This window comes from Cotesia glomerata, linkage group LG5, assembly GCF_020080835.1.
Source record: "Cotesia glomerata isolate CgM1 linkage group LG5, MPM_Cglom_v2.3, whole genome shotgun sequence".
NCBI lineage: Eukaryota > Metazoa > Arthropoda > Insecta > Hymenoptera > Braconidae > Cotesia > Cotesia glomerata.
The window spans coordinates 10,060,238-10,083,406 of record NC_058162.1 but is presented as its reverse complement, the minus strand read 5'-3'; the positions used below and the strand labels follow the sequence as shown (position 1 = coordinate 10,083,406).

The 23,169-nt window shown below is 27.5% G+C and overlaps 3 protein-coding genes across 11 annotated transcripts in view; 1 reads left to right on the top strand and 2 right to left on the bottom strand.

The window, feature by feature from the left end:
* Nucleotides 1-617, top strand: part of LOC123265091 (protein TANC2) — a 52,134-nt gene extending 51,517 nt beyond the window's left edge. For 2 of the 6 annotated variants that reach the window (XM_044728696.1, XM_044728698.1), the window contains one exon: nucleotides 14-617. In XM_044728696.1, the coding sequence (XP_044584631.1) occupies nucleotides 14-319 (306 nt within the window). In that variant the 3' untranslated portion in view covers nucleotides 320-617. The remainder of the gene's footprint in view (nucleotides 1-13) is intronic. The other 4 variants (XM_044728697.1, XM_044728699.1, XM_044728700.1 and 1 more) reach the window with 2 other exon arrangements.
* Nucleotides 618-1,238: 621 nt separating this feature from the next.
* LOC123265152 (tubulin polymerization-promoting protein homolog) lies at nucleotides 1,239-4,533 on the bottom strand. 3 transcript variants are annotated; one of them, XM_044728806.1, is made up of 4 exons: nucleotides 4,252-4,533; nucleotides 2,078-2,383; nucleotides 1,556-1,694; nucleotides 1,239-1,480 (listed from the first exon to the last, which is right to left on the bottom strand). In XM_044728806.1, exons 2-4 carry the CDS (start codon nucleotides 2,377-2,379, stop codon nucleotides 1,304-1,306), a joined length of 618 nt encoding a protein of 205 aa, XP_044584741.1. In that variant the 5' UTR covers nucleotides 2,380-2,383; nucleotides 4,252-4,533; the 3' UTR covers nucleotides 1,239-1,303. The 3 variants fall into 3 exon arrangements, with proteins under 3 accessions (XP_044584741.1, XP_044584743.1, XP_044584742.1); XM_044728808.1 differs by having other exon boundaries at nucleotides 2,078-2,387; nucleotides 4,255-4,533; XM_044728807.1 differs by lacking the exon at nucleotides 4,252-4,533 and adding an exon at nucleotides 3,580-3,938.
* Nucleotides 4,534-9,222: 4,689 nt separating this feature from the next.
* LOC123265129 lies at nucleotides 9,223-15,089 on the bottom strand. Of its 2 annotated transcripts, none has more exons than XM_044728775.1 (3): nucleotides 14,815-15,089; nucleotides 11,939-12,292; nucleotides 9,223-10,601 (listed from the first exon to the last, which is right to left on the bottom strand). In XM_044728775.1, exons 2-3 carry the CDS (start codon nucleotides 12,083-12,085, stop codon nucleotides 9,732-9,734), a joined length of 1,017 nt encoding a protein of 338 aa, XP_044584710.1. In that variant the 5' UTR covers nucleotides 12,086-12,292; nucleotides 14,815-15,089; the 3' UTR covers nucleotides 9,223-9,731. The 2 variants fall into 2 exon arrangements, with proteins under 2 accessions (XP_044584710.1, XP_044584711.1); XM_044728776.1 differs by lacking the exon at nucleotides 14,815-15,089 and adding an exon at nucleotides 14,486-14,577.
* Nucleotides 15,090-23,169: the final 8,080 nt, after the last annotated feature.

The window sequence follows — 23,169 nt, the reverse complement described above, 5'->3', positions numbered from 1 at the left end:
TTTTGTGATTTAGGAATGCGAAGAAGCAATCGAGCTAGCAGATGAAGCTCTAAACACTAGGCCTTCTTCCTACGAAGCGTTCTACGCTAGAGCAAAGGCTAAGGTCGATGTAGGTCAGCTAGAGAACGCTCTTACTGACGTCCAGGAAGCTCTGCAGATCGCGCCGATCAATAACCGACAAGATCGTCGCGTGCTCTGCGCTCTCAAAGATGAAATTGTATCCCGCATAGAGGGCACTGGGATCGGGTGCAGTAAAACTGTCGCGGATATCACGAGGTCGCGATTCCGCGCGTCCGTTGACACTTTGACGGAATTATAAGTAATGATAACAATAATCATAATAATAATAATAATATTGATATGAATATAAACAAATAAACTTGAGCTCTGACCGTGGCCAAGTTTTTAGTGATCGATAAACGCAGGATTTATAAACGCATGCGTTTTGTTATTTAAAAAAAATTTATTCGTTGTTGCTTCAAATAAATTCCAAAGCCTTTTTATTAAATTAAATAATTTAAAATTTTTTTTTATAAGCTGTTATAGCTTGTTGCGGTGCAATTGTATCTGGTTCACTAGATTTAAAAAATCGAATTTTTTTATTTTATATTTATACATAGTTTTATTTTATTTATATGTAAACAATTTTGTGTATTATATTGAATAATTATATAAACAAATTTTTAATTATGATAATAATAATTATAAATTGTTGATTTTATACGACAAAATTTAGCGGATTGAGGAGTTTATTACAGTATTTTTAAAAATTATTTAGATCTTGCCAGATTTAATTGTTGATTAATAAATTATTAATATTATATAAATTATGAATTATTATAAATAAAATGAATATCTTTATTTAATTAATCGATTGTCAAGAAAACTTTGTTTTCTTTTTGTACTGCTGTACTCTAAATAATAACTAAAATAAGTTAAAGGAAAATGTTGTAATCGATTATAAAAAACTGTAAAATAAATGTTTTTATTGAAATGCATTATTTAGAATTTGTTATTTGTGCAATATCATATTTTTTATTTTTATTTAATAATGTATAATTAATTTATATTTAAACAGTATAATTCATACCTAAAACATTAAAAATTTTTATTGTAAAAAAGCAGCTATCCATGATAGAATTTTAAATGAATATTAATTTTTTGTCAAAAAGACATTTGATTTTTTTTCAACATATATGAATATGTATATATATATATATATATATTTTTTTTTTTTCTTTCATATTTTGAAATATAGCTTTGATGGGAAGTGTGAGTGATGATAAAGAAAATATTAACGGGATTACTGTTTGTTATAAGTGTCTTTATGCCCATATCCTTGGACATACCCAGAGGAATCAGAGACATCTTTTCGTCCTGAAATACCCTTGCCCTTTCCCGACTCGTCGAAACGCTGTTTGTGAGAGCCTGTGTACTTTGAGACGTCTGTTAGTCTATCGACGGTTGACGAAGCTTTTCCCTTTTTCAAAAAATTTTATTTTTTTTAATTAATGTATTATAATATAAATAAATAAATTAAGAATTATCAGCTTACGGCGCCAGATACGGAGGAAGAAACACCTGGATCACCGCAATTAGCCATTTTATTCATTATTTCGGATAATTCGACCTTTTTTGTTTTTGCCAAGTCTTCTAAAAATGCTTTGTATTGCTCCATATTTAATTTCATTAATCTGCAAATTAAAAAAAAATTAATTTAAAAGTAAAATTAAATAGTATATTACACCCCTTGGGAAGGAAAATATGAAAAACCTTAGATCACGTGTAATTGTTGGCCGAGGCGAAGCCAAGGTCAACAAACATGTGATCTGAGGTTTTCGTTTTTTACTTCCCAAGGGCTGTATACTATTTTTTTGTCCGAGGAAGGCGGAAAGCGGCAACTTTGTTTAGCGCAGTGGGACGAAAGTTGCCACTTTCCGCCCAGAGGGAAAAAAAAACGAAGTCAGTAGACATCTGACAATTTTGTTTTATTACAAATACGTGCAATTTTTCAAAATATTTTTTTTGTAATTATTTGTTAATTGAAAAAAACTTCTAATTAAAAAAAATCACTTACTTTTGCTTTTTAAAGTGAATCCCCGTGTCAGTGGTAGTGATTTTCTTATCAAAAATCTTCGCCTGCTTCATCCACTTATCACTCTGGCTCAAGGTAATCGTCTTGCCATCGCTCTTGGAGTCACCGAACTTGGAAAACTTTTTAAAAGTCGCGCCAAACGAGACTCCGCTGGCCGCTGGTTTTTCTGCGGGCTTTTCCGCGGGTTTTTCGCATTTTTCGCTTTTTTCCATTTTCGGAGGTTCTTCGCCGTTTGCTTCGCTTGGTTGCGGAACTGGTACTTCTGGTTGCGTTTCTTCAGACATTTAACTGTAATAATATTACATACTTATCAAAATATTATTACTTTATTTTCTATCGCCTTTTTAATAGTAAATAACAGAACTATTAAATTCCTCACGATATCTAGGCTATCAAAATTTACTATCGCGAGAGATAAAACACATTTAATTAATTATCTCAACATACTTCTTCCATTTTTAATTCGAATTCCATTTTGTTGTTATTTTTTTTCTTAATCTTAATCACAATTTAACGTTTATTCTTATCAATAGATAGATACGTGACTTTATTTTATAAATGACCTCACTGTAATTTTTAGAATAATAATTTTGTCGAAATTTTGTTAAATTTAATTTTGAATTTTTAATTAAAAATTATTTTTATCCTGACATGTTCACTTAACAATTTTGTTTTAATAAATGACTAGCAACTTTTAGATTTATTCTTTTATTTATCTGAAACAAAATACGTATGATTTTAAATAAACAATTATATATTCAACTATGTTCATTTTATATAGTTTATTCAAGATTGAAAAAATTTTTTTGAAATAAAAATTGAATAATTTTTATACAAAATTTTATTGAATTTAAGTTATTAATTTTCTGATGAATTTTTTTTGTAAATTAAAATTTTCAAAAATTATAAAAAAAGTTGTTTTTTAATTTAATGATGATACTGCTTAAAAAAAAAAAAAATGGAACTAACTGAAGAAAAAATATATTGATAAACATTTCTGTGATTCTTATACATCTAACTTAAATAATTTTTCTCGTACTTAAAAAAAAATTAACTCATTTCAAGAGAAAAAAATCGAACTAAAAAAAATTATTTCAAAAAATTATCTTTAGCTGGAAAATTTTTAAATTAATATTTTTTTCTATTCTTAGCTAAATTTCAAATTTTTTTCTTTTGTATCAAACCAATGAAATTTTTTAAGAAATTTTCTTCAGCAAAAAATGTTGGAATCAACAATTTTTTTAATATTAAAATAAATTTCAAAATTTTATTTTTCTGAACCAATATCAAAAATTTTTTTAAATAATTTTCTCGATCTTAGATTTTCTCAAAAAATTACCGCAACATTTCCACGAATAATTCATCCGAACAATCAAGTAGAAAAGCCCTCAACAAGTCAGCCTTAGCAAGGCCATCAAAACAAATTTAAAACTTTACCCATTAACCTAGTGCTATAGATCATGCATAAATATTAATATACCTACGCCGTACATCTAATCCGAGGCATTAAAAAATAGCAATTTTGTATAAGCGCTAAGTAAACGCCCCGCACGTGCTCATCCGTTATTTCATACCTATAAATAGCAGTTACGTGAATTGGATGTTAAACTTTATTAACACGATCAATATTTTTCTATTATTCTCTTCTCTTCTGACAGAAAATTACTTTTTTATCCCATTCAATCACTGATGACTTCATCTAATGTCTTACTTCTACCATTTCTATACAAAATCACATAATTACCCGTAATTAACTTATTAACTATGTAATTGTTTATTTCTCGGTTGTTTATTTATATAAATACATAACACATATATTATATATATATACCGAGTAATCATCAGCTGTACGCGTCATTCTGAGTCGAGATAATACACGAAAAAAAGGAATCTGGGCTTGTTCAGAGCGCATGTGTTTTATCGATCGCATAAAAGAGTAAAATCAAGATAAAATGCCTTTTAATTATTCAATTTTTAAATATTCTTTTGTTAAATTTTTGACTGTTGCTTGAAAACCACATTTAGAATATAATTAATTGTTTTTATTATTCTCACTTGTTTAACGCGTCCTTGATGTCTAGTTTATTATTACAAAACACGTTTGCGTACTCAAATAATAAATATTAAATGTTAAATAAAATAAAAAAAATAATTACCTGTTTTTTTTTATCACAAATTTTTACTGTTCAATAATTTTTACACTGAATTTTTTTGAAATAAATTTTCTTCAGCTTCCGAAGAAATATCACTTTAAATAATCACGTATCAGTGCAGTTGTATAAGGGAAATTATGTCAATACTCAGTAATAAGATATTGAGAAAATTTGATGTTTAAAGAAGGTGAAAAATGAAGTAAATTACAGATAAATATTATTTTTAATTGATGATTTAGATATAATAAAGGTATTGCACGGATACTGAAAGTCGACTGAGTTTTCATAGAGTGGCCCCACGATATTCTCCCCTCCTTGTTAAATATACCTTCATATATTTATATAGATTTATATGTGTGGATGGATATGTATGTAGAGGTATTCCACCCGCGTAGTGTAAGTTAAACTTGATCGTGCTTTCAAATTAATTTTTTTTTTTCGGTTTTCATGAGGGGAAGTATAGATTTTTTTTAATTGATAGTGATAATGACGAAATTGATAATTACATGAGTAATTATTAATTATAATTTTGAGTTTTTTTTTGGAAGAATTGATGGATTGAAAAATGTTGAAGCCTTGAAACCATGAACTCTAATTACTCGATTGACCGCAAGGTTTTATCTGAATAATTAATTCAGTGTATAGAGTTTAGAGTTGGTGAAAATCAATGCCATGATAAATTGACGAGCTGTCGAAGGTTACCTAGACTTTGTTTGAAGTGTTACTAAGAAATTTTAGTAATTTTTAGCGATTACAGACATTAGTAAACAAATTAATTCCATTAAAAACTGAATATCTTGTTTTTTTTGTTTGATTTAAGATGAGACTCTTTACAAAATGTCCTTGGTTTAAGATTTTTTTATCAGTGTATTGTTATGTAAGATCATTCATTTATAATACATGATTTTAAATGGAAGATACGGCCATCAAAAAATTTGAAATAATAAATTTTATTTTTTTTTTTATTTAGACTTTTGTTTTGGATATTTGATGTTCTAATTTTTTTTTTTTTTTTTTTTTTTTTTAATTAAAAAAACAGATTACAGTTTAAACTTGATAATTTTTTAAGATTAGAAAATAAATGGATTAAATTAAAAAAATTGCTGTCAATATTAATTTCATAAGAGATTTTAGTAAGAAAAATAAGGTATGATGGTATAAAAAAAGATTTTAAGTTTTATAAAGTTGGATTAGAAAGTTTGAGGTGTAGTGATATTAAGTTACCCCTGAGGTGACTAACTTATTTACATATATACGACTAGGTATTACTGTGATGGATGAAATGATATTTATGTAGATAATACACAAAATCTATAATATAACTTGTTGCGCTTATATGACATGCAACCTCTTTAGTCTTTCGTTACGACAGGCGGATAATAATGCCTATCACCGCTATTGATTAACACTTTAAATTCAATTTATTATTTTGTTTGGTTATAATGTGGGGTGAAAATTTTTCAAAGATATTATCAACAGTTGTTGGGAATTTGATATTTGTCAAAATTTCAAGAAGAAATAAAACTTTGTTTTAAGAATCGAGAGGTACATCTTTTATCATTTTACTACGATCAAATAGAGTTTACTAACAGCAACGAATTCTCTTCTATAATTTAAGTACTACACAGAAGGAAATACGGGAAAAAAAATGTATCTTGGATGAATAAAATTGTTTCTTAAACGAGCAAAATATTCCTAATAAATTATAAGTTTTTCTAGGATGAAAGCTAGCTGTTTAGTCATCTTGGAGCCAAAATTTCCGTTGTCATGTTTATTTATTTATCGAGTTTTCAAAAGCTCAAAGGTGGGTACTAGGGTACATTACGTGTTTCTTTTATTCATCAATATTACATTTTTGGTAATTTAAATATTGTTAAATTAATATTAGAAATTACATTTTATATTTACTTTAACTGAAAAAAAAAAAAAAATAAATAATGAAACAATTTCAAATTTTTCGATGTAACTTGCCATCTAGTAAGAATTTTTTATACCTGAAAGAATCTTTCTATCGGTAAATTATCTTAAATTTGTTACCAACACCGCCTGCTACGACATATAGTTTTATAAATTTATAAATCTAAACATTCGAAAATTTTTCTTTTTCCATCTTCTCTTCACAACTTCAAAATTGTTTTCTTTGTTTTCTTCCCGTGAATTGAGAGGTAAACTATACCCTGATAGCCAAGTTGGTCGCAACTTTCCGTCGATTTACCGCCGCAACTTGTCACCAAGTTGACGGTAACTCTTGGAAATGAACTCGGTTGTTCACCAAGTTGACACCAAGTTGTCGGCAAAAATTGCTTTCGAAACTCTTTCGCACTAAGTTGACGACAAATTTCTCAAGAAATTTGGCGACATATTGCGGCAGTAGATTGGTCTTGTTTTTCTCAGAAACTTGTAGCCAACTTGACGCCAACAGTTACAAATTCGGAAATTGACCGCAAGTTGTCGCTAAGTTGGTGGCAACTCTCTGACACCAACTTGGTTGGTCTGAAACTGTGGCTATCAGGGCACATGATGCACATACCTGTAAAGTACCTTTGGTGGTGACAGTGGTAAGTGATCTTAGCACATCAGATGGTAAATTAGATCTTCACAGTAACGAACAATTTGAATTTTCATTTAAATTGTATAAATTAAACATAAATAAAAGTAATATAATTTATTATTACGGTGTAATCTAGTTTGTCGGCTAAAAAACTAGGCTATTTTTGGAAATTTCTCGTGAGCTTGCTATGAAAGATATGTTTATAAAAGTTGCTAGAGATGATAAATGAAGTTTTAAATTACAAAAATAAAAATTTTTTTGTTAATTTTTTTTTCAGTTTTTTTAAAAAAAAATTTTTACTTAAACAGAACACCATAATTTCGAGGCACGTCGGCTCCTACACTATATCTCGGCAACGGCTTACTCGAAACAAAAAAATCGAAGTTAGATTTGGTATAACATTGGCTAAAAATTAGACTATCGATATTAATTTTTGTTAATTGTATGTAACAAAAAGCAAAAAATTGTTTTTTTTTCTGCTGTTATTTGTAAAAAAAAAATAGTAAAAATCAATATTTTAACATGATGGTAGTCTATCTTGTGAGTACTTATGTGTAGAATATGTGGTTAAAATTTTAGAAGGATCAGTATACGGATTTCGGAAAAATGGCCGTCAGTGAAAATGCAGTTTTGAGAAAAACGCGTTTTAAATTTCTTTAAATAAAAAATTTTACCTAAATTTAATCTGCAAGCCTTAGCCCGAAATAGTTATTTATGAACGTCTGCAGAGTTAGCATTGATATAATATTGTAATATAGATATCTAGCATTGACCGACATGATTAATCACTGCTTGGAATCTAATGAAGTAACAAAATTCTCATTAGAGCAACTAATTAGCAATAAATTTAATGCTGACGAGTTAATACCAACTCTACAAACGTTTTCTTCATATCAATATTCAGCATAAAAATATTAAAATTCAGATAAAAAAACTCGTAAAATATTTTTAAAATTTATTATCTACTTTTTTATAAATACGTATAAAGTATTTTTAAATTATTCACAGTCATCATACAATTAATAATTATTTACAATAATCACACTCAAAAATGCTCACACTCAGTCTTCTCACTATTAAATAATCTTCATAAAATAATAATAATAATAATAATAATAATAATAATAATAACTAAAAAGTAACAACAAAATCTGTACATTATTCAATGTCTAATTGTAAATAAAAAATATAATTAATAAATTAACAGTCGTTGACGATGTGCCAAGTTAAATTTATAAATTAACCTGATAAAAATTACTATCAGGTTTTTATTAATTTATCCAAGTTTCTAATTTATTTATTCAATGTTAAATAAATTATTTAATATTTTTTAGTGTATGTGTCTCTTAGCGTCACAAATATATGCAAAGATAAATCGCATTGAATGTAATGCTCTAATTGATGTAGAGCAAGACCAAGTAAGACCAAGTGTTAGATGTTGATACCGTGAGTTCACGGGTCAATTCCCGGTCAATTGGAGATAATTGCTCTCGGTGTTTTGTGCTCACAGCTTGACATCTTCACAAAGGTCAATAAAGTAACTCATTCATTGTCAGGCCGGCTGTTTTTTAAAAGTAAAATTACAATTGTAATTGTTATTATTATCGTCATATTTCAACCGGTCATTTGTTGTTCTGTTGTTTGTTATTCTCGGATTGTTTCATCAAAATTAGGCTAACGGACGGAAATCAGAAAACTTGTATTTAAACAAATTATTAAGAATCAAAAAATTTTTTTTTCAATAAACTGCTTTTACTTTTTCATTCACACAATCCCATTCTTGATACATCACTTATATTTTTTTTTGTTATTAGATATTTTGTCTATTCATTTCATTAATTTTTTAGACTTAGTTAAATTTATTTTTTTATTATTGAATTAATAATCGATTTTAATTTAATTACCTTGCCATTTATTGTAAATAATTTCAAAATTTTACTTAAATATTGAGTTTTTTTTTGTAAAACTTTGATATCCTAAAAATTAATACAATATCTTTCAATTTTATTTTTAGAAATTGAGAAAAATTTATCATTTTTTATTGATAATTTCCATTTACTTAAAAAATTATTTCAACTAGCAACTCGAGAATGAAATTCACCCCGAGATAGATTTTATTTACATTATCGATAAAAAAAATTCAAAAAATTACTAAAACATTTTTATCTAGTTTGATGTGACAAATTTTTAATATTTTTAAAAAACTGCATTAATATTCTTTTTTTTTTTCTACAAGAAACATATTTTGATAAATTCTCTTCATAATCATTTATTGGTTTCAAAATCCTAAGAATTGCCGAATAAAAGTTAATTTAATTAACATTAAAGTAATTGATTTTTTTTTTAATTAAACGTAGTAATGTTTATCATTTATTATTTTTTAATTTTAACGTCAGAATTTATCAATAAGATTAAAAAACAAAATAATCTTTATCAAAATTAGGTTTAATGTTGCTGTCTAATTTAATATAATTAATATTTACAAACTTAGAGATAAATTGTTTTAAATATTTGTGAGTAATTTTGCATTTGAAACTTGTTTTAGCAAATAAAAATTTTATTTTATTCTTAAAACTCCGGATGTTTTTCGGATTAAAATTGATATTAACTCCGTCGAAAAAAAACTCTAAATTTACTCCATACGCGGATTTATTTTTTCTCACCAGTACTCCGAGTAATGGTGGCGAAAATTAACCACCGATTTTTCACAGCGTAAAATTGAATTTTCCAAATAAAAAATCCAAACCGATTTTTTAAGCCTGATAAAAATAAAAAAATTTAAAAACTAAATAATCTTAAAAACAGACTATTAATCAGCGTTTCCAAAAATTTCCATAAAAAATGAACTTGAACCAAAATAACCGCATTTAAAAATCTCAGACAAAATCCATGCACACTTTGGTAGAACCATATGTATTCCGTTATCCTGCATTCAGACGAGCTGAACTCGTGCGGGAGTTGGGGACGGCGGTGGAGGCGGTCCAAGAATAGTATTCAAACTTAAACTCGAGTATCTCGGCGCCTCGTCCATTAAAGTGGCTTGCTCGTAAGTGGGTGGTAGATCATCTCGAGCAGAAAGCTTCAGAAATCTCCGCTCCTGTCGCCGTTCGTCCAAAGCCCTGAGAACAATAACCGCGGGTCCAAGAACGAGCATGACAGCACCTACCGCGACCATCGCGACTGCAGCAGCAGCTCCACCGCCGCTGAGATGTGACAACCTTAATCTTCTTCTTGTCTCCCAAATACTCGGCTTCGTGGTTGAAGTTTGCACAGTCGCCAGCCAAGTTTTGTTATTTTTCTCGGTGTCTTCTGGCAAAGAAGAAGAAAAATTAAGAGGCCGTTGATATGTGTCTTCATAAGCTCTCTCAGATTCCAGCATCCCGGACTGTCTTTGAAGACTGGAATTCGTCCCGGGTAATATTAATTTCATGGAAACGTCTTTGATGTCAGTCAGAGGCTTTAGCTCGTCTAATTCCGCTAATTTTGTCTTCCCGGATTTCTTGCTAATAAACATATCTTTTTTATCTTCTGATAATTTTTCTTCTTTTGACGAGTCCAAACTCTCTAAAACACGCGGCCCGTCTATTTTTTCGTCGAACTCGTCAGGTGAGTTCAGTTCGTTTGCTTTTTTCTGGTGTAACTTTTCCAACTTGTGAACCATTGATTTAACATCCCAGATTCTCGAGTTACCAGACGGGGAAATCGGAAGCTCTTCAGATTCGCGGGGCTTTGAATCTTCGACTATTGATATCACTGATATGTCTTTTTCGATTGGGTTGTAACCGGCTATGTTCGGCATCGTCTGAAATTATTCATTTTATCAATATTATTAAAATGCGGAGATTATATTATACACACGGTAAAAAGAAAAAAGGAAAAATGACATTATACAATGCAACGTGGCACTTTGTATGAAAAACTGGAAAAATTGTAACTTTTATAGATTTTGTAAGAATTCTATTGTAAAAAGTAAATAGTACATTTAAAGCTATAAAAATTAACATTCAAAGTTTGAATTTTAAAAATGTTATTTCGAACTACAATTTTTCTAGTTTAAAATTTGAACCGACACTTATTACTTATTACTATTTATACTGTAATTTTTTTCTTTTTTTTTTTTTTTCCATGCACTGAGAGAAAAAATTACTTTTGATAAAAAGAGCATTCTTGTTACAAGAATTTAAATTGTTGGAAATTTTAAACATTTTTTTTTTTCAGCTAAAAAAATTAAATTTTTTTGTAGTTCTTGTTTTTTTATAAACAAGTTTTTTTTTTATACAGAAAGAAATACATTGAAAGAAAGTGAACAAGTATTTCATTCAAGTTTTTGATGACAAAAAATTATTTTTATTTTAATATATTTAATCGATTCAATCAGAAGACGGATTAAATCTACTACAAGAAAAAATTCTTAGTTTTTTATCTATTTTAAGTAGAAAAACTTTAAAATTAAAAGAAAGACTTGAAATTAAAATGAAGGGCTCAAACTTTTAGGAAATCTTTTGTCAGTGTACAGAACGAATTTTATTTGTTCTAAAAATTTTTAATTTTCCAAATTTTTCACACCGATTTTATGATTTTCAATAAAAAATCATACTAAGCAATATTTAAAAAAAAAATTTGTTAATATAAACTAAAAGTTTTTTATTCTTAGATCTGATCATTGTCCATGAGTCACCGAAAGTACAAATTTAATTTGCAATTAAAACTAGCCAAGAATCAGCGTAATAATTTGCTGTTAATTCATATATTACGTTATTTATGGTAGAATGTTAGTGCTGTACGTCATCATTTAATGGCATACTTATATATAAATAACATTATTCAAGATCAGATTTGAATTTAATTATACCTATGAAATTTTTTTCATAAAAATTAAAATTTTTTATATGAAAATAAAAGGGTGAACAACTTCAATAATTTAAGCTCTAATTAAAAAACTGCATACTTTCTTTAAATTAAAAAAATTAGTGTTTTTTATTGTCTAGTTCTTAGAATTACCCAGAATGTTAAAAATTTTTTAATTTTAACTTTTTACTAAAAAAATTTACTTTTAAAAACTGGAATTTTTATTTATTAATTTCTGATAAAATTTTAGTTTGATTAAAAAAAAAATTTTAAAGTATTATAAAAACTTACTTGTGTAATATTTCGTATCTCGGAGCCTTTTTGCAAAGATGATACGCCTTTTTGCAGTAGTACGATACCAACGGCGCTCCAGGCTGCCAATTGTAAGATCACCACAGCCCTCGAGGCCCATTTGTTTGTTCCTGAGGTCATGGTCATCCTCAATATAATAATACTATTTAACTCCACTCGCAATGACTATTCAATAAACCACTTAGTCATTATTACACACATCTCAAATTCACTACCATCCTTCTTTTTCTTCTTGAGCTTCTCCACTGCTAGTTTTTATTCTTCGGTATCTATCTACGTTTATTTCACTGTACTTATTCTTCGAGCGGTTCCACTGCATTCAAATATTTCAGTCTGTAAAAAAAAAATTTGCAAGTATTATCTATTGACCTCTTTCATAGCCATAACAAAAGAAATTTATTCTTTTATTATTAGTATGTTCTCGAGTTAAATTCGAAACATTATCTGTTTTATCAATATGAGAGATAATATTTTTAGGAACAAGTACAGACATTATTTCATTTTTATGTTATTTTATTTTATTTTACTATATTGTATATATTTATATACATTTAAAAAACCAGTTACTACTTTGAATAAATCAATTCGACAGATTAAGTGACTTAATATTTTTTTATTTATTTTTATTAAGGTTTATAATCAAGATTTAGATACACCTATGGAGAATTCTAAATAAATAATTTATTTTTTTTATAAAAACTGCGAAAATTATAACTAAATTTGACTATTGAAATTTTATCAATTATTGTTTAATAATAATAAAAATAATTTATCGAATAAATTATCAATTTCATAGAATTCACATTACAATTAGCAAGTTGCGAAAGACTTCATGGTTGGACTGGTAGCGCTTCAGGAAATAACAGAGATAGCAACGCGCAATTAAGACATTATTGTTGGTCACACTGTATCAATTATTAATCATTTATTTAGAAATTTTTAATTTTTTACACAAATCAGCTACTCTGTTTTAAATCGTAGAAACTGCAAAAGTTTAAGACGTTTTTTATTAAAGTTCTCGCAAGTACTCAAGCCTAGTTAATCGAACTGGATCTCTACGATTACATGTCGAGTGCTCTACCATTTAAACTACCGGATCCCTCCTTAAGAGCATATATTATCTATCATATATCAAAATCTTTAACTTAATAATATACTTAATGCATTTGGTGTAACTTGAGCTAAATTATCAAATTAGTTTCAGAATAATACTGTCAATATTGAACTTTGAAATATTTAATTATGTTAAAGTAGACATTAACATGACAACGCTTTGATTAAGTTAAATATTTTTCAATTTATCACAAATATCCTTTACTTAGATTTTATTAGAATATGACAAGTATATAATCTATTTTTTTTTTTAATTTTTTTATTATAGTAAATTTTTTTATAAAACAAACTTTTTGAAATTCCAGTTACTGTATTTTGAAGTGAAGCAAACAAAATTTTTTTAATAAGTTTCAACAAAAAGTTACTGAATTTTCTAAATAATCTCTTTTTGTCTGCATATTAAAATGTAATCAAGCGCGTGCGTTTTTTATTGAAATTATCTTAATTTTAAATTGAATTGAAAATTTGATAAATAACATTCCTCACAAACGATATGCGTGTGCACTGGATGAGAACTTAAATATGCTTAGTATTAAAAGCAACTGTTAAAAGTTTCGAATTGTGAAAAAGTTTTTTAACGTTTAATTAAGCAACGGCCTCCAAATATTTAATCAAAATCGAAAGTTTAATCTTCCATCAATAAATCAACGTATTAAGACAAATGTATAAAAAATTGTCATTTTTTATTAAGTAAGACTGCCTTTGAGTGTTAGTATAGGTGCTGCAGACAATTTTTGTCATAAAACGAATGATAAAACAAAAAAAAAATCCTTTTAATTCTTAATTATTTCGGGCTATTTCAATGACTAATTCCATAAATAAAGTAATTATTTCCTCCTACATAAAAGAACAATAAAAATCTTGTCATGCTTTTTAATGACATTTATTAATTTACCCGATATAATAGCCTCGCGAAATGCTAACTTGAGTATATAGTTTGCCAAAGTAGCTGTTTATCCGTCCGCTGTCTAGTCCAGTATTAGTTAACGTTCGCTCATTAGCAATAGTAACTATAATAACAATAACAACAACGACACTGATATCAAGCAAGCATATGTGCCGCAAAATGGAAACGTATGTAATCGTGTCCTCGCGTGTCTAACCGATGCGATCGGCTGGAGACAAGTTTCGCTCTATTTAGCCTCCTTATTTTTTTCTCAATCTTAAAGTTATATTTCTTTACAACATATGTTGTCCAACGCGAGCTTCTATATTTAATAAATTAAAAAATTTTAATTATTATTATTTTACCCGATTTGTATTATTAATGAAAATTAAAGTCATAAATTAAATGGAAACGATTAAAAATATTTAAAATAATCAATATATATTCAAGGCCTAATATTAATAAATAGTATTTGTTTAAGAAAAAGAAAACATAAATTAATTGATAATAATTATATTTATATTTACATTAATAATCTTTATCAGCACCTTGCACACGTGCATCTAACCACGTTATGCGATTTATATCCAGTACTTGACTTAGTGCATTTAAAATTGACCTTCAGCATTTATTAACCGTCATTGATCTTGATTAATTAACATCTTTTCCCATTTTATCAATTTCCTTATTACTTAACAATATTATAACTATTATTAAAGTATTAAGCCGTCAAAATTTTATTTAAAAAAAAAAATAATAATAATACTAATAGCTATTTTTAAAAAATTATTATTTTTTTTTTTTTTTTCTATTCAGAGACAATTAATTAATTTAAGTTTGAAAGTAATTTTTTTACCTTAAAATTACTCAATATTTACATATGTGGTATCACTGACAGTAAAATCGCACTGAAATATTGCACTGTAAATTAACAATTAAAATGATATTCCAACGTCACTCACTAGATAACATGATTTTATTTTTCAAATAAATTTACTGGTGGCATTTTTTTACTACAAAAAATTCACAGCTGACTTATTTATTTATTTATTGATTTGTACATTCATTTCACCTCTGAACAATACACGTCAGTTGTACAGGGAAGTTGCGCTCATACTGAAGAATATTGCAAGCCAAGAGTGAGCAGCGCCCCATGTACTGTACATGCTCATATCCCCAATACAGATCGCGTGGTGACTCATATCATGTGTCCCCTCTTATAAAAAATTTCCTCTCTCATTCTGCCCTCATGTCTTACTGTAACTCACTTTATTACTTGCATTTTATGTGGTTTCACCCTTATCCTTCATTTCTCACTATGAACCCTACAAAAAAAAAAAAAAAAAAAAAAAATAACCGGAACAATCGATTCCTGACTTTTAGTTTTACTTTAATTGAAGCTAAAGAAATTTTTGATTTCATTTATTTGTTATAAGTTTTAAAGATTTTCAGCGAATTTAAATTAAAGAAACTTTTGCCGCAGAATTTAAATATTATTTTATAAAATTATTATTATTATTATTTATTAATAGCGGCAGGATGGCCGAGCGGGTTAAGTCATTATATCGTTAATTCGTTCGTACATCATGCCGTGAGGCGAGGGTTCGAGCCCCGACGGTTATTCGAATAGTTCCAAAACCAACCGTCGGGGGTCGCTCCGCCGCAAGAGATACGCAGAGATTATAAAAAGTTGAAAGAGCAGGTTGCGATATCTATGTGCGAAATTTGAAAGGCAGAAACTTTGAACGCAGTGAAAAACTTGAAAGAAATTCGAACGCAGTGAAATAGAGAGAGGCAGTACAATTGTGATGAAAAAATTGTAAAAAGCAATTCTTACTGCTGTACAATGTAACAAATCTATCTATCTATTATTATTTATTGGATTTTAGAGTTAAAAAAAAGTTGTAATTTTAATAAAAAATAAAAAAATTTTGTCTATTTTTGGAGTGGAATTTTAAGCATAAAATAGGATTTTTACAAATAAATTTTGAAGATATAAATCGAAAAAAAATTAATGGGCTATAAAAAGAGTTTTAGACTTACGAATGTCTTACTGATAATTCAAAACTTATAAAAAAAATTAGTCAAGGATTTCTTTAAAATTAATGATGTAATTTTATTAATTATGTACTTAAGTGGGACAATTAATTTTTCGGTTGTAAAAGTTTTAAATATTGAGTTTTTAACTAAAATTATCCGGTTATTTTCTCGCTATATTTTTATCAAACCACTGAAATACTAGAAAATAATTTACATGAAGGTTGAACGATGAAATAATCGATTTTTTATGATTAATAGTTCGGAAAATTTCGAAGGCGTTCCTTTAAAATTTTACGTGTAAATAAAATGAAAGGTTGAGTTTGATCAAAAAAATTTATTTGAATTAAAAAAAATGGTTCTTTTTGTAAGAAACTTCATATTTTTAAGTTTAATTTAATATTATGACATTTAACAAAGTGGAAAAGTTTTTATAGCAAAAAATTGATTTCTCCCCTGAATCAAAATTCAATAAAGTTAATTTTTTGTAAATTATTTTGATAATAAATACTCAAAAAAATTTTAAGATAATAATGTTGGTTTTTCAATTCAAACGAAAAATCAACTCAAAAAAGATAAATTTTGCTGAAAATAAAAAATTGGAGTGTAATTTTGGTTCCATGACAAAATCTCCCCGGACAAAATCTCCCCGCCAAAATATGCATCAAAATCTCGTTGTGCCTTTTTATCATGGTTTTTGTGTATATTTATACGAAATAGACTATGACAAATGTCAGGGATAATAATATTATAATTTAAAATTAGATTTTAGAGAGGAGATTTTTTCCGGGGAGATTTTGTCGTGTCACCGTAATTTTACTTAAAATTTTCCTAAAACTTGAGAAAAATCAAAATTTACTAAAGAAGTCTAAAAATTTAAAAAGTTCCTCTTCGTACAATAAAAGTTCCGAAAGTTCAAACAAACATCTAACTCAAAACCTAACACGTGATTGATTACATCAAGATACGTGGTATTGATAATAAATTATCTAAAATACCTCAAATTATAAATCGTCCATATCAGCAGCGATGACACTAAAAAATCCATCAAAGTAAACCGTTTCGTTAGAATTCTGGTTAATTAGGGCACTTTTCAAGGTCCCTAGCATCAAACTCAGTTATAATTACAACAAAGTAACTAAATAAAATACATTTAATTGTCCGCTAATGATAAATATATTTAGGTCATAAAAAGAGGATAATTTACAAGTTGGTTGTATTAATGACAATGAGAAATAAAGAATGAATTATTCGTGTGATATATACCGCAGAAGTACATCAACATCTCTTTGCTTGTCGTTCGAACAACCTCCTTATCAGTTAATACTTATTGTGCATATTATTATGTTTAGTATATATATATACGTACTATAAATCTATATAACATGTATCATATGAATTCTCATATGAGTATTAGCGGTGATGATCAAATAATAAACACAAGTTTTTTTTATTACCTTTTTTTCTTTATGATTGTATGGATAATAAGAAAGTGATACCGATTCGATATCCTATAGTTTATTATACGTTTATACACACACATTTGTTGGTACGTGTGTGTAAATGCTTAAGTTGGAGCGAAGAAGAAAATGAGTGATACACTCACTCAAGAGGCTACGGCCTTGAGTAAACTGTTAGAATTACTATACGATCGTTATTTTTGAGGGGAGTCTATGCTTGTTAAGTAATATAAGTGCATCATCGATCGACTAACGACTGACAAAACTAGCAAACCTAGTCACTGGTTACCAATACAACTGTATCATATGTTATGTGTTTTTTTATTTTTTTTTTTATTTTATTTATTTCGAATTACGTAATTTTAATACGCATTAGGTTTTACGCATAAGGAAAACGAGTTTTTTAATTCTCATTTCGGTTGTAGTTTTTTTGATCGTTTGTTGAGAAGTTTAGTTGTATTGTTATTGAGGAAAAAATTTTATTGGGATTTAAGATTTTTAGATGAAATATCTACTACGTAGTTTAACACTGAAAATACGCTCCTTTGTGTTTTTTTCCGTGTTGGACAAAGATCGGTGTTTAGTTTCTTTTATTCTTATTTTTGATAAATGTTTTAAGTCAGAAAATATTTTATTTACGGTGTTATAAATCGTTTACTTGATTTGGATTTTTGTAATCTGGGTTTTTTAATTTTTGTGAAAAATCATAAGTTTTCAACAAAATAAATAAGAAACAAGAATAAATTATTTATCGTAAGTTCAAAGGATAATTATAAATGTTTTTTAAAAATATAAGTAAAAAAGTTTGAAAAGTTCATAAGTGCACAATTTATAATGCTCATTAAACTTTTAATTAAAAAAAAAGTATATTATATTGATTATTGTTATGGTAAAGTGTGGAAAAAAGTTTATAACAATTAATAAATTTTTTTTTAATTGCAGAATTAATTATCATTGAATTATTTGTACAATAGTATTCAAATTATTTAAATTCCATAAACTAACAACAAGAGTTTAATAATATAAAAATAGTTTAAGAGTTTCGCATTATGAGTAGTACGAAACTCATTAACAATAAAATCTGTCGTGAAGTACTTGTAAAATAAAATTACTCTAGTTCAGATAAATTAAATAACTTTACGCGTCTACGATTTTTCCATGGAAATAAAAATCTTTTGAATACAGAAAGCGTGAATATGCCCTTATAAAGAATTTAAGCTCTAATTAAAAAACTTCACGGATTCTATTCATTTTAAAAAATAAAGTATTTAATGTCTAGAGTTGTATAATTAAACTGGCTTTTCGCAGCATAAATTAATAATAAAAAAGGCTTTTATAAAAAATGAAAATATACAACTTACTTTTAAGAACAAATTATTATAGTTAAATTTAAATAGAAAATTAATTTTTGTATGCATTAAAAAAAAATTTGTAATCTTATAACTTTCGAAAAAATAAAATTATAAGATATAATTAAAACCCTAAAAAGTCCAATTAATTTTTTACACTCCAGAAGTAGCATTTCAATTTCCTTAAAGAAGTCATATAAATTAAAAGCTACATAGTAGTAACGCTGACCATTCAATCAAGAAATAGCTTCGTACAACTAAACCCAGAAGAGGAAAAATCCTCGAGTTTAATTTTGATCTTGGGAGTATTCATTTCATTCCAACTCGGAAAAGTTGTCTGGAAAAGTATCAGATAGCCTTCGGCTAAAAATCCTTTTGTAACTTCTCCAATATTAGTATGAAGAATAAAGAGAAATATAGCGTATAGTACTTTTATTATCTATTTTTCAAGTTTCCTTTATTCTCGGTACGCTGTCTGCAACCCTGAGGGTTATCGCTCAAGACTACCGAAGTTTATACTGCAGAGCAATAGAGCACGCGTTCAATTAAAGTTCCGTTAATTTTTCACTTGTTAGCAGCCCAAAAGTTCGAGGTCCCAGAATAACTATCAGCCGTTCTCAACCTTTTTATACCCATATCTGTATATAATTTATATATAAATGTATTCCGCATCTATATTATAACACGTGCAAACTCTGACCCTCAACGTTGATCACACCAAGAATAGGAAGAGAGATAGAGACAGTGATAGTGTGTAAACCCCTGCCTTTTATTTCTGGTCGCGTGCCAATAAATATACGACCCCTCCCGTGAGTCACTTATCGAATGTGTTCTCATGCTTCAAATTAGCATCTATCAACCCACACTTTTTTTAAGGTTCTGAAAACCTTCAAAATAATTTCCCATAATAGAACTAGGTGCATATATTGTTATGTACATTTGTGATATCTGAAGAAAATCTTAATAGGATAATGAAGGTAGAGTTTAAATTTACCGCCAATAAATTTACGAGTTCTTAAATAAGTAGAAAATACACCCAAGGTGGAACTCAAACCCTGAATGGAGCAAGCTGTTTAAAATGAGTGATACCGTTTGGCCAAATTATGCATAAAGTTTTTGTTTTGAAATCTGGAAAAAGAAAAATTTATATAATAAATATAGGAATTTTTTTTGATACTCTGAAAAAAATTGATTGATTAAAAAAAATATTAGTTTTTAAATTTTAGTCTTGTTTTGAGATATTCAGTTCAAGTTAATTGAAAATTTAAATAAAATAGAATAGATAAGTAGAATGAAAGTTTTTCATTTAACAGCCGAGACCAGTGATTGCAGTTTCAATCGGCTTAGCGAAACGAATGGAAATTTTGAAAAAACGTTTTTAGAGATAATAGATAATTTAATAAACTATTTCACCACAAAGCATTTTTTTCAAAAATTTCATTCGTTTCGTGAAACCAATCGAAACTGCAATTGCTCTGCTGTTGGAAGTGCGACAGAGATAGTTCCGTTGAGCTCCGTGAGAGCAAAGCGAGAAAAAGATGGTCTCGCCTGTTAAGAATTTCACATACAAAAATTTTTGACTCTAGAATAAATTTTCTTAGCTCAAAAAATATGAAAAAAGACTAAAAATTTCTTGAAGGAAATTAAATTGTTTTGAGCTAAGAAAATTTTTTCTTTCTCGAAAATAATTTTGGTCTTCCTCAAAATTTTCTTGGCGCAAGAAATTATTTTTTTCCGTGTCTGAAGTTTAACGAAGAACTTTACTATTCTCAAATAGCATAAACGAGAAATTTGACCTACATTTTTTTAAATAGAATTAAGATATATATGCTTTATCATAAAAAATAATTCTCAAATATTTTTAACAATAAGAATGGGTCAAATATTTTTTTTTTTTTTTTTTTTTCAAGTTTATTTGGTATTTTAAATGAACAAAACTTTCTTTTAAAACAAAAATATAAAAAAAAAATATTAGTTTTGAAAAATAAAAATTAATTTAAACAAAATTTTAGTTGAAAAAATTTTCTACTTAAATAAAGACGATTTATCTCTTCAACTAAAAATTCGTATCTTGAATCAAGTAATTTTTTTCCGTATATTATTCTAAAATCTAAAGTAAAAAAAAATTTCAACACCGAAAAGTTTTAATAAACATAAAAATTTGTTTACTCGTTCAAAAGTTCAATACTTAGATAATTTCTTACTACCAACTGATAACGTGATAGATAAAAATGAATTTCCGATTAGAACAATGAAATAAATAAATATATGAAATAGTAGCTGCATTATAAGCGATTGATAGGAGAAGTTAATAAAAAGAAAAATAACGAAAAAATGAAAACAAACATTAAAGGTTTTCCGGTACGGTAGTTTCACTTCCGATAACTGATTAAAGATTAATTATCTAATAACTGTAAGTCGAGCTTAACAATGAATTTGTCCTTTAACGCATCAGTAACTAAACGATTAAATGATCTGACAATCTCACAATATAATAATATAAAATATATCGCAAGATAGATTTGAAATGCATATGGATCGTTAACACTTGGGTAGCTCGGTATAAGCCGCTAACCTTTTTCAAGACCGCCGTAGTCGTGACCCGACTTTCTGTCGGGGAAGCAATGCTATCGACTCGGCGCTAATTGAATGCAAGACAAGTCTGAATAATTTAAGAACAAATAATAACACGATACCCACTGTAATTAAATAAGTGATTAGAAATTTAACATGTTTCATTAAATTCGACCTTTAAATTCGTCCTTTGTTTTCTTATCACTTGTAATTTTATAATTTATTCTAAGATTTAATACTTTAAATATAATATGTATAAGTCGCTACCGGGCTTAGATCCATGGATATAAATATCGAGATTAAGAGTATTTTTTCGAAATTTAAAATCCTCGATCTGATCTTACACTTAATAGCTGTGGTATCTTAACGAGAGTGCTAATAAAAATAAGTAAGTCGTGAAACTAAACTGATCTTGGGAAAGCAAAGACTGAGAAATCACGCGAGGTGTTATTTTTTTTTGTTTTGTTGGATAACAAACGTTTTATCAGAAGGTTCAGAGCAGATTTTTGTCGATTATTTTTAGATGAAATTGTCAATTTTTATATAAATGGTTTCACGTATATTAAAAATTTAGTAACTGAATTTAAATTAAGGACGTTTTTTTTATCGATCTGATACAGAATTTTAAATTAAATTCAATATGTTTTAATAGATGCAAATGGAGTCTCTGGCCAGAGTTCAAAAGTAATATTTATCAAATTTTAGTACACTGAAAAAAAAGTTTAAGTCCTATCGCAATACGTTTAAGCGTATGACTTATACAGATGGCGCATTTAACATGGGTATAAGCCATACATTTAAACGTATTGCGATAGGACTTATACTTTTTTTTCAGTGTAGCTACTTTTGAAAAAATTAAAAAATAAATTAAAACAAAAAAACGTTGTAAGGTAAAAGCCCCAATAGATGATCACGTACCAGTATATGATCACTCCATGTATTTGTATATCTATATTCACAAATATAGGTATACAAATACATGGAGTGATCATATACTGGTACATGATCATCTATTGGGGCTTTTACCTTACGTTAATTTTTATAATTTTAATTTTTTAGCTACTGATTTATTTTTCTACAAAACTCTTAAAGTCATTTTAAATTTGTTACACTTAGATTTTTATATTTCCTCAAATAATTTCAATAACTCCAACGCAACTCATAAATTTATCCAGTAAAAAAATTGGTCACGTATAAAAGAGAAAGAGCAAACAAAAAGGAAATGCGAATATTGATATATCGTGACCACAACTGTAAAATATATAATTTAATATGTTTCTTTTGTAATACTACTAAATTCTTTCTTCCTCTAAATAATTACTGTGACATCACAGGATGTTCAACGATGCCTGAAAAAATTTGCGTAAAATAATAATAATAATAACAACAATATTTTTGATGCAATCCTTTTGTTTTATTTTATTTCACTACACCTCCACTCAAGAATAGCTTCCTTATCATTCGTATTCTCGTCAGACGGACATAATTATCTGCCGACTTGACACGATGAATAAAAGAAATTTATTATACACTTGCATATTATTATTATTATTATTATTATTATTATTATTATTATTATTATTATTATTATTACTGATTATTGATTATTTATTCCTAATATCTATTACTAAATCACAATTAGTACACCTGTTATTTATCGTCTTCACGAGTTGATTTTATCACATCAAAATTAATCATTATTATTATTGTTACATAATAAATTGATTTAATTATTTGATCAGTTAAGCTTTTTTAGGTGGACACCTCTAATTATATAATCTTACGTGATTT